The 11,143-nt window shown below is 41.1% G+C and overlaps 1 protein-coding gene across 3 annotated transcripts; it reads left to right on the top strand.

Moving 5' to 3' along the window:
* The first annotated feature begins 1,824 nt into the window (after positions 1-1,824).
* On the top strand, positions 1,825-10,703 carry LOC132833352 (short coiled-coil protein). 3 transcript variants are annotated; one of them, XM_060851548.1, is made up of 4 exons: positions 1,825-2,007; positions 6,832-6,903; positions 9,585-9,668; positions 9,995-10,703. In XM_060851548.1, the coding sequence occupies exons 1-4, from the start codon at positions 1,941-1,943 to the stop codon at positions 10,135-10,137; spliced, it is 366 nt and encodes a 121-aa protein (XP_060707531.1). In that variant the 5' UTR covers positions 1,825-1,940; the 3' UTR covers positions 10,138-10,703. The 3 variants fall into 3 exon arrangements, with proteins under 3 accessions (XP_060707531.1, XP_060707532.1, XP_060707533.1); XM_060851549.1 differs by lacking the exon at positions 1,825-2,007 and adding an exon at positions 2,876-2,981; XM_060851550.1 differs by lacking the exon at positions 1,825-2,007 and adding an exon at positions 3,086-3,172.
* Positions 10,704-11,143: the final 440 nt, after the last annotated feature.

The raw sequence follows: 11,143 nt of genomic DNA, 5'->3' as shown, positions 1-11,143 counted from the left end.
ATCAAGAACCTATCTCTCCCTGTCTTTATACAATTAATGACTTGGTGTCCCTAGTCTTCTATAGCAATGTGTTCCTCATGGCTGAAGAAATTCCTCCTCATCTTATTTCTAAAGGGTTGTGCCTTTACCCTGAGACTTTACCTAAGGTATTAGTATCTCCTACTGGTGGAAACATCTTCTCCAGGTCCAGGCCTTTTAGTATTCTGCAAGTTTCAATGAGACCCCCCTGTCATCCTTCTAAACTCCACTGAGTACAGACCTAAAGTCCTCAACTGCTCCTCATATGACAAGCCCTTCAACCTTCAGATCATTCTTGTACACTGCTCACAAGATTCCAAATGTGGTCTGACCAGAGTCTTATACAGTCTTAGCTGTATATCCCTGCTCTTGTATTCTAGCCCTCTCAAAATGAATGCATTTACCTTCTTAACTGCCAACAGAACTTGCATGTTAATCTTAAAACAATTGTAAGCTAGGGCTCCTAAATCCCTTTGAACTACAGATTTGTGAATTTACATTGTACTTCACCTGCCACATCTGTGCACACTTTCCTAGCCTGTCCAAGTCCTTCTGTAGCCTCCCTGCTTCCTCACTACATGTCCCTTTATCTGTCTTTGTATCATCTGCAAACTTAGCAAAGTTGCCCTCAGTTACTTCATTTGGATTGTTAATGTAGAATGTGAATCGTTCCAGTGCCAGCACTAGCAGAACTCCACTAGTCACTGGCTACCATCCTGAAAAAGACACATTTATCCCTAATCTCTGCCTTTCGCCAGTCAGCCAATCCTCTTACCATTCCAGTACTTTGACCTTAACATCATGGGCCCTTGTTTTATCCCGTAGCCTCCTGTGCAACTCCTGTCAAACTTGCCCATTACCTTCTCACACAATTCTAAGAGATTTTTCAGACATGACCTCCCCTTGAAAAGCTATGCTGACTCACCCTTAGTTTACCATGTTGTTCCATGTACGCTGCAATCTCTTCCTTAATAATGGACTCCAAAATCTTACCAATGCCAAAGTCAGACTAACCAGCCTATAAATTCATGTCATCTGCCTCCCTTCCTTCAAAAACAGAAGTGTTATATGAGCCATTTTCCAGTCATTTGGGACCCTCCCTGACTCCAGTGCCTCCACAATCTCATCAGCTATCTCCTTCAGAACTCTGAGGTGTTGTCCAGGTGATCTATCAACTTACAGGCCTTTCGGCTTCGCCAGCACCTTATCCTTAGTAATGGCCACTACACTCACCTCTGCCAAAAAGCCAAAGAACTGCAGATGCAGGAATCTGGTCCAAGCCTGATTCAGGTGGAACCTCTCCCTCTTTCCCCAATCCTGGTGCCAATGTCCCATGAATTCAAACCCATTTCCCCCCCCCCCCCAAGCTTTGAGCCATGTGTTTATCTCTTTCATCTTGTTGACTCTGTTTAATTAGCTAGTGGCTCAGGTAGTAATGTGAAGATCATTACCTTTTTGGTTCTGCTTTTTAATTTAACCTCGAGCTGCTCACATTCCCTCTTTCCACCTAAATTGTTGGTCCTGACATAGGCCAAAACAACTGCAGCTTTCCCCTCCCATCTATCAGAATTAATGTCATGGAGTGAGTCAGAGTTTTTACAACATGGAAAGACGCCCTTCGGACAATAAGCATTACTAATTTATTATCCAATTAAAGATAGGAGAATAAACAGAGGGAGGATACCGAGAGCACTGTCTTGTTTAGTCAAGCCTTTTCCAAAGTCATTAAATTTTATGCTCTGTTCAGAACAATTTCCGGAAGAGCTAACCCCATGCCCAGATCAGGTGTCGGGGGAAAGGTAGCCGCTCAGGTTTCAGTTATTCAGTCCGGGCAACCATGCCGTTGAAATAAGACCGGCACGTCTTGAATAAGTCATTTTTGACTCCGCTGTCGTGACCGGGACTTTGTTTTGCTGTTGGGCATGGATCAAACTGCGAGTCCTGAAGACGATAGCGTGTTCACCACCATTTCTTTAACTGATGATTCGGGTAAAGTCGAGTTAATGATTAACTGGTAACTCAGAGTGCACAGGGAATGGAGAAGAGTAGAGACCTTTCTTTCTGATGGGATTGAATGTTTGACTTTGCTTTTTTTAAAAAAAGCAGTGCTGTTGCTTTAGATTAAGGGTTGATGCATCTTTTGATGTAGGCGCAAAACAATATACAAATATTGTTTGAGCGTTAAGGAGTTAAAAACACCCTGTACCATTATTCTCTTCAGCGGTTTCACTAACTATTGGTGCAGACAAGTGGATCACGTTGAGTTCAGCCAATGTTGATCAGACAGTTGATGTCAGAGGTATTTGCGGCTCTAAAGCTACACAAGAATGCTCTTTTTGACTCGAATCAACGATTTCACCTTTTTTTTAAATCCCATCTTGATTATACTCAAGCAGCTAATTGCCAAGCTGGAAAAGAAAAAGTCTAGTTTGACAAAAGTTACTTGTGGATGTTGCAGACAGCATTGGCCGGGTGTATTTGCCTATCCTCGTGATTTCTAGCTGGGGAAGCGAGTGCGGTTTGAACGTAGAAAAGTCAATGTCGACGGTTTAGAAACTTAACTGAATTTCTCGCCTTGACGTGTCACCCAGTTAATCATTAAACAAGTGAAATGTGGCAATGTTGGATTTAACTTTTTTTCTTTTTGTAAAAAGTGTTCTAATTTTTCATGAGCAGTTTAGAAAAGTGCCTTGTCTCCAATGAAACCATAGAGGTGGTCAGTATATTTTTTTAGAAGGTTGTATGTGTGTGTGTTGGTGAACAGGAAACCTATTTCTTCTGCCTCTGATCAGTGTGTTGGCTTTTTCTTTGGCTTCCAGGGGTTTGTTCAATTCTCCCTCTTGTGGCCGTCCTGCTCAGTTCAGTGTCTGTCTGAAACACCCTCTCGCTTTCTCAACCTATGTCATTGCCAACGCCTTTCTTAAAATAAACCCCTCCAGCCCCGAGTACCTGGTGTAGACGAGGTAAGTGTTGTACTCCCGGGGAGTGCCTGGCCGGACCCGGAGGTAGCAGCAACATTGGTCTCGCGAGTAGCTTTTATTTTGCAAATACAACGAAAGGCTTTTTTTTAAAAAGAAATGCTGGTAGCTGGTGATACTTTAGGCCTTACCCTGCCGAAAGGGAGGAAACATCCGAATAAAGCCCCTTCCACACGGTGGGTTAGGGGAAAACCTGCGACCCAGCTTCAACTAGAGCTGCGCTCTCACTGTATCCCAGTGTCTGTGTCTGGTTTCAATGTAACAAAACCGTGTCTGCCTTTTTACAAACCTTCTTTAGTTTAAGTCCTGGCCCTGTGCATTATACCTTCTTCCCCCTCCCTCCCCCCAAATAATATTGCTCTTATTGCCATTAAGTTTCAGCACATGGTGAGGTTGACTTTTATTTTGACTAAAACCTGGAAATTGGGTCCTTGGTCAGTTTATTAACTGAAACGTAAAGCGACTCCTAGTTAAGGCCCCAGGCTTTACCCTGTCTAGGGAGCTACAGTCGCTGATCTCACCCAGGGTACTGACTGCGTTTGGACAGATTTCCCCCTCATTTCCTGGGGCGAGTAGCAAAATTCAACTGCTGCTCAAAAGTGGACAGGATAGATACAGGAAGATGTCCCTGATGATGGGGTGGGGCAGGACCTGGGGCTCACATTTTGGAGAATAAGGGGTAAACCTTTTTTCAGGACTGAAGTGAAAAATTTCTTCAGCCAGGGAGCGGTAAGTCTGTGGAACTCTCTACCACATCGTAGTTGAGGTGAAAACATTGTGCTCTCAAGAATGAGGTAGACATAGCTTGTGGCTAAAATGATGTGGTGCAGGGTGGGATTTGGGTATTGATTGTTTAGATTCCATACAATAAGGAAACAGGCCCTCGGGGCCCAACAAGTCCACACCGACCCTCCGAAGAGTAATCCACCCAGACCCATTCCCCTACCCTATATTTACCTCTGACTAATGCACCTAATACTATGGGCAGTTTAGCATGGCCAGTTCACCTGACCTGCACATCTTTGGACTGAGAGGAAACCAGAGCACCTGGACAAAACCCATGCAGACATGGGGAGAATGTGCAAACTCTACACAGACATCACCCAACGTGGGAATCGAACCCGGGCCCCTGGCGCTGTGAGGCAGCAATGCTAGCCACTGAGCTGCCATGCTGCCCCACTGAACTTAATGACCAACCGGGATCCTGTTAAATGGTGGAGCAGACTGCGTTGAATTACCTATTCCGTCAGCTTCTGTATTTGAGTTGATACTGTTCTGAGTGGTAATGGTTAGTGTGCTGGTTGAGGATCGCAGGTAAAAGAAATGCATTTTCTTCGAAGCACTATGGATATTCTGCAGTGATGTATGCTGTAGCTATATTTGTTAAGGGATTGGCGGATTAAAACGGCAAGCAAAAAAATTGCTGAAGGTCCTCTGAAATTTTTAATGCCCAATTCAAAACTTTATCGTTTGACTCTTTCATTCTCCCTGTGGTCTCCTATGATGCAGTGTCCCAGGCAAACAGTTTATAATTATACAGGGCAAGTAAATCATTTGTCCACTACTGATATTCTGCCTGTACATTTATGAAAGTTATTGAAGTTGCCAATGCAGCTTCCTTCTGAACATTCTCCAGTTTTGGATTTTGTGGAAAAATACATTTAAGATTTATTCAATATACTTCATTTTCATGTTCAAATTAAGTGAAGGAATTATGCATTTTCTCAGCAAATCAGATATTTTCATGTTTCCTCAGTGTTTGTAGTTAAAAATCATCTTGTTATACATTTGAACAATTAAATCAACTGGGGCTTATCCACAAAACATTTAAGTAGGCCAATAGGATGAGTTTGTGTTAAAATACTGCACTAATTTTTTTTAATGTCTTCTCATAAATGCCTACTGTGCTGCATATGCAATGTTGGCTTGTGTACAGGCCTCTCATTCATTCTTCCTTCCTTGAATATTGTAATAGGACTCAAGGCAGCCTCTGTCCAGGCTGGCAAGACCTAGCACTGTGGCTTGTGTTTGCCAGCCTTGGGGGAATAGAGTTCTTCCTCCAAACCACTCCATCCACCGGCAGCTTCACGTCCCTATCCTGCAAAGTGGAGTGCCAGTTTTCCTTTATCTGTCAACTCTGGGGCACATGTCCAAAACCGTACAGCGTAATGTTGGGCTGCCAGCATTTGACAGCCTTTTAAAGGTAGCACTGAAAGCAGAGATCCCAAAATATCGGAGGGGTCACAAGGACCTATGACAAAATCAGGCCAGCATCAGACAATGTGGGGCATGGTTCATAATTAATGAAGTAAGTTTGGGGCTATTGTGAGTTGTTAGGTCACATGGAGAGAAAACTGGCTGCCAATTTCTGGTAAAGTCCAGCCCTGTGGAGTGAAAAATTGATATTGATTTAACAATTGTATGATTTCAGCTTTCTACTTGGTTTTGAAAAGTGCTGCTTTTTCTTTTGTAAAAGCAAGATCCAGTGTTTTATACTTTTACAGTAAGGTGACTTTGTTTTGGGAGGTGTTGATGTGTTACAGTATGAGCCCCTCCAGAGGGTGGCAGGGCATTTACGTTCCCAGCCTGTGGTCTTCATGGTTAGAGCACAGGCACTGCTGACATGCACTTTAGTGTTGAGAGGGCATCATAGTGGAATAATCCAGTTGTCAATTAATGCCTTGAAGCCCTCCCTTACTGGCAGGAGCTGCTAGACGGTGATCAGTAAGGAGAAGTTGTTAGTTGAATCATGAACCTAGGAGCAGATGACCCTTTTGAATGGTCGAGTCGACTCATTGCGATCACGTCTGATCTGATAATCTTCTGCTCCATTTTCTTTCCCCTGCCTTTCCCCATAAATCTTGATTGCCTGGCTGATTTAAATTGCCTGTCTAAGCCTTGCATGTGCCTAATGATCCAGCCTCAACAGCAAAGAATTGCAGAGTCTGAGGAGAAATCCCTGTTCATCTTTTCTTTTCAAACTGGGCAACCGTCTGGTTCTAAACATTCCCATAATGAGAAACCGCTTCTTTGTGTCTACCCTGTCAAGCCCACTGAGGATCACTTGTATTTCTCGGTGAGGTATCCTCATTATTAAACTCTAAATCCAAACTGTGCTGCCTGTCCTCATAAGAAAATCCTTTTCTGAATTGCCTCCAATGCCAGTATATTTTTCCTTTAGGTAAGGGGGCTAAAAACAGGATTCGGTGTGCAGTCTAACTAATGCTTTGTATAGCTTTAGCAAGGCATAAACATTTTATACCCCATTCCATTTGAATTAAAGGCTAAAATACCATTTTGCCATATCCATTACCTGTTGAACTTTGGTAGTTTATTTTTGTGATTCATGTTTGAGGATCCCAAATCTCCTCTGCAGCATTCTGCGATTTTTCTCCATTAAATTAATATTCAGCCCCTCTTCCTGCACATTTTCCCATATTATGTTCCATCTGCCTAGTTTTATTTGCCCATTGATTTTAAAGTGTCTGTATTCCTGTGTTGACTTCATTGTTTTAACCCTTGACTCCTGCCTTCCCACCCACTGTTCTTGCATCCACAAGTTTTGCAATGGTACTTTCACTCTACTAGTTAGTTTCCCATTGTGAACATCCCTTGAATTCAAGTGAGTGGTGTTATTGGGTGACAGCAGTCTCCTCACTGCTTTAGGCTGAGGGCAGCTAGTCTAACAGACAAGGGATAAAACCTGGGATTTCTCTTCCTTTTGAATGGACTACATAATGGATAAATATCAACTGAGAAATGAACTGATGTAAAATTATCTTTTTAGTGCGTTTTTTTTTTCCTGGATCTAAAAATAACTTTGCTTTTTGTTTAGTGGATTCTGGATCTACCATATCTGATTTAAAACTCGACAGTGACCCGTTCGTGATGAATGCAGATATGGAAGGTATGATTTTATAAAAATGGAATTAACTGCTGTGGCTTTAAGTGCGTTTCAGTCATCTCGATTCTGGATTCTTCTTTCCAAAATGAAACATTTGCTACTGCTCTGTTCACCAAAGCATCATAATGAAATATGGTTGGGGTCTTAGAAATTCATACTGGAGTTGATGTTATGTGATTTCACTCAGGAAATCTTTACTACTTGTTGCCTTGAGTCTTTGACCGGAGTCTGGTTGGACTCTGGAGTTACTGGCAGAATGGAGAGATTGAGTGTGATCTCTGAACTGGCAGCTAGTTAGTGAATTCTGGAGCTGATTGTTGAGATGTGTGTGGGAGCAGCCCATGGTAATTTGCTCTACCTTTCTCAATAGGAAAAGGTATAACTTAGGCTGCACTTCACCTGGAATTATTGAGAATGAATGTGGTCACCATGAATGTCCATGCTGAATCCTAATTTAAATTGTTTTGCTTGCAGCTTTATAGACTCCTTCATCAGAAAATTAAATTTCTTTATATGACAAAGTCTTGGATGTGCGATAGGCACTGAGCCCAAGTATGATATAAAGAAGGTCAGAGATTGTGATTGGAGATTATAACATGTAGGGATTGAAAGATTATCTAAGCAGCTTGAGGAATCATTTATGTTTTGATTGTTGCACTCAACAACATGCTTACAGACTTTTCTGTGTAAGTCTTTTTTAATAAGTTATGACTTGACCACACCTTGTGTGACATAGTATGTAGATGCCATGGTTGTATTATGATCTTTTTAATGGGGTTAATTGATTTTTACAGTACTCCAATATTCTAGTTAAAGTGAAAATGCCACAGTGAAGAAGTGTTTTGACTTGTATAAGTTGCAGTTTTGTGAAGGTCACCCTTTGGCCCTCCTATTAATGAGGCAAATGAATAACAGTTTCTTTTTCTCCATGAATTTGGAAATGTAGGTGCGCACGGGTAAATATGTAAGGAGCAATTCTGAGAATTGTGGGTCTTTCAATCATGAGGAAACTTTGAAAACCATCTAAGCAGAGTCAAAATATTTTCTGCTTTTGAGATTTCTTCTTGATTATATAAAGGGCTCCCTTTTCGTTCTCTTCATTATTAAATAACTTAACCATGTATCAATAACAATACTGCTGTACTTGTATTGACGAATGGGGTATTTGGATATTCTGTGTCTGTAGCAGAATTAGAAGAACTCAACAATATGATCCATCACCATTCAAACTTTGTGAGAAAATTTGCAGCTCGGGTGCTCGTTGTTGTGGTTCTGTTCGCCAAGCTGGGAATTTGTGTTGCAGATGTTTCGTCCCCTGTCTAGGTGACATCCTCAGTGCTTGGGAGCCTCCTGTGAAGCGCTTCTGTGATCTTTCTTCTGGCATTTATAGTGGTTTGAATCTGCCGCTTCTGGTCGTCAGTTCCAGCTGTCCATTGCAGTGGTCGGTATATTGGGTCCAGGTCAGTGTGCTTATTGACTGAATCTGTGGATGAGTGTCATGCCTCTAGGAATTCCCTGGCTGTTCTCTGTTTGGCTTGTCCTATAATAGTGGTGTTGTCCCAGTCTAATTCAACTATGACAAGCAACATGAGTTTGACTGGGACAACACCATTATTATAGGACAAGCCAAACAGAACAGCCAGGGAATTCCTAGAGTAATGGCACTCCTCCACAGATTCAGTCAATAAGCACATCGACCTGGACCCAATATACTGACCACTGCAGTGGACAGCTGGAACTGACAACTGGAAGCGGCAGATTCAAACCACTACGAATGCCGGAGGAAAGATCACAGAAGCGCTTCACAGGAGGCTCCCAAGCACTGAGGATGTCACCTAGACAGGGGACAAAACGTTTGCAACACAAATTCCCAGCTCGGCGAACAGAGCCACAACGTCCGTCACCATTCTATTAAACTTAAGCCAAAACACGAGGAAACTATTAGGTTCTTAGGCAAAAACTTTTTTTTCCAAAAGTAACCAATATACACAAGGCCATCGCCATCAATGCACTTTGTGCTGATTGGTGAGGTCTGCATGGTTAAGTTTGGCTGGAACAGTCACTTCGCCTCCAATAATTCACAGCATGAGAGATGCTTTGAGATAACCTTTTAAATGCAAGGCTTTATGAAATTAATCTACTTTATTATCCACTTGACAGTGTCCATTACAAGTATCAGCTGTTGCTTTGCTGCAGTTTTTGTTTTGAGGACCCTGTTCCTCACTTTGCAGCCTTGCTACCCAGGCCTTGACCTTACTAACCTCTGTCCCTGCTGCGCTGTCTCCCCTCTGGCCTAGTACACTTGCAGGCTGCTGGCACTCTGCTTCTTACCCTAACTCCAGTCACTGGGTATATTTCTTCCGAATTTGTTGATGGGTCAATAGTGAACCAAATCAGCAAATACGAGAGACGACCAACACTGACTGGAGGAGCGCTTCTCCAGTTCTCTCTGTTCCATTTATGCTAGTGATTTATCTGATCACCACTGGGCATTTTGAGGGTTGGTTAATCTGCTTCCCACCCCCACCAGGAATTTTGAGTTATTGTAACTGAAGGCTATAAAGAAAGCAACTCAAAGGGAGAGGAAAATATTTTTAATTTCAGACTTTTTTTTGTGGATCTGCTTCATGTTTTTAATCATGATTTTGATCTATGAATGTGTGTAACCATTTTATCATTTCCAGTGATTAACCCTGAGAATGAAGTAGAATTAGAAGAGAAGACACGACTGATTAACCAAGTGTTGGAACTTCAGCACACTTTAGAAGGTAGGCTAATTTGCTATGAAAATTTCTATTAAGATAGACTTGAATAGGTTTTGGCTTTTAGTGTAAGATGTCTGTTTACTTCAAACGTTATCACCACTTAATTCTGCCCTCTCTGAAATAAATGTCAAGTTTGTCTCTTTCGAAAAAAACCTTTTTACCTTTCTTTTCCTTCTTAACAAAAATCTAGCTGGGTAGAATTGGCCATGTTTATTTCTGTGCCAGGTTAAGCTATTTGGTATGATTTTGAATGGTGATGCTGCAACTTTTTGTATTTATGTTCTAATGATCAAGTAAGAGGCTTAATATATTTTCTTCTGTTTGCACAGAGCTGTCTGCACGTGTAGATGCTGTAAAAGAAGAGAACCTTAAACTAAAGTCTGAAAATCAAGTCCTTGGGCAATATATAGAAAACCTCATGTCAGCTTCTAGTGTTTTCCAGACAACAGACACAAAAAGCAAACGAAAGTAACAGCTAGTTGATTTGATCATCAGATTTTAAACTGTATATACATGCTCGGTCTTAAAATATCTTCATCTGCTTCAATTTCTTAAAACATTTGGCTAATTAAATTTGACTAGTGTTGATTAATACATTCTAAAGTTTGTTCCTTTTAACCTGAATTCCTTCAAGGACAAAATTTTAGGAAGCTTTATTGAGCATAGTTCTTGCCCTTGTTAACAGGTTTACATTTAGTAATATGTTATAGTGTAATCCTTCAAACTTGTATATTAGTATTATGCACATTGGACTTTATTTTGAGAGTATAGTCTATAAAGGCATGCTATAGCTTCCGTAATGTTCTGGGACTTCAGCACAATTCCATATTGTCCCCAGTTTAACCTGATTGAGTTATGAAGCATAATTTAGATTAAGGGGGAAAAAGTGCAATGTAATGGTAACACTAGTAAAAGGGGTATGTCTAAAACTTTGTATATGCTGAAATGTAAATGCTGCCTGTGTGTACAGTGATGTAGTTGTTGTCCTATATTTTTATGTATTTGCTATAATAAAATATTAGTTTTTGTAACTGTAAACTTTGTCCAACTGAATTCAATTTAATACAGTACCTTTTTTTGGTATCATGTCCAGTCTCAACTTTATACTGCTTTTAGCATATAATTTCATAGAACTATCTTTATTCAAAAAATGGGCACAAGAAATATAAGATTTTTTGTTGTTGCAATTTTTTGCCAAGGGTTAACTTCAAGTCTGACTATTCTTCTGGAAAGTTCTTGAATAAGAAACGACCTCTCGTTTGCAAAGTGTCTTCCCACCCCACCTTCCTGATGCTTCTTAGTTCAGTGGAGGGAATTGAACAGATCTTGACTGAGACATGACATGGTTGAGGACGTGAAATATGAGTGTCTTCCAATGAGCTGATCGTAGCTGGTAAGCTTTATAGGTTATTAGTCATTCCTTTGTTGTCAGCCTAAATCCAATCCATTACGTGGACAATGGGAAGAATTGAAACTTT

This window comes from Hemiscyllium ocellatum, chromosome 36, assembly GCF_020745735.1.
Source record: "Hemiscyllium ocellatum isolate sHemOce1 chromosome 36, sHemOce1.pat.X.cur, whole genome shotgun sequence".
Classification (NCBI taxonomy): Eukaryota; Metazoa; Chordata; class Chondrichthyes; order Orectolobiformes; family Hemiscylliidae; genus Hemiscyllium; species Hemiscyllium ocellatum.
This window is presented reverse-complemented; position numbering and strand designations above follow the sequence as displayed.

Bases quoted from the DNA above. Each gene is read 5' to 3' on its own strand.
- LOC132833352 (XM_060851548.1), top strand. From the start codon at position 1,941: ATGGATCAAACTGCGAGTCCTGAAGACGATAGCGTGTTCACCACCATT. The intron at 2,008-6,831 runs GTAAAGTCGAGT...CTTTTTGTTTAG, and splicing joins TTCTTTAACTGATGATTCGG to TGGATTCTGGATCTACCATA. The intron at 9,669-9,994 runs GTAGGCTAATTT...CTGTTTGCACAG, and splicing joins ACTTCAGCACACTTTAGAAG to AGCTGTCTGCACGTGTAGAT.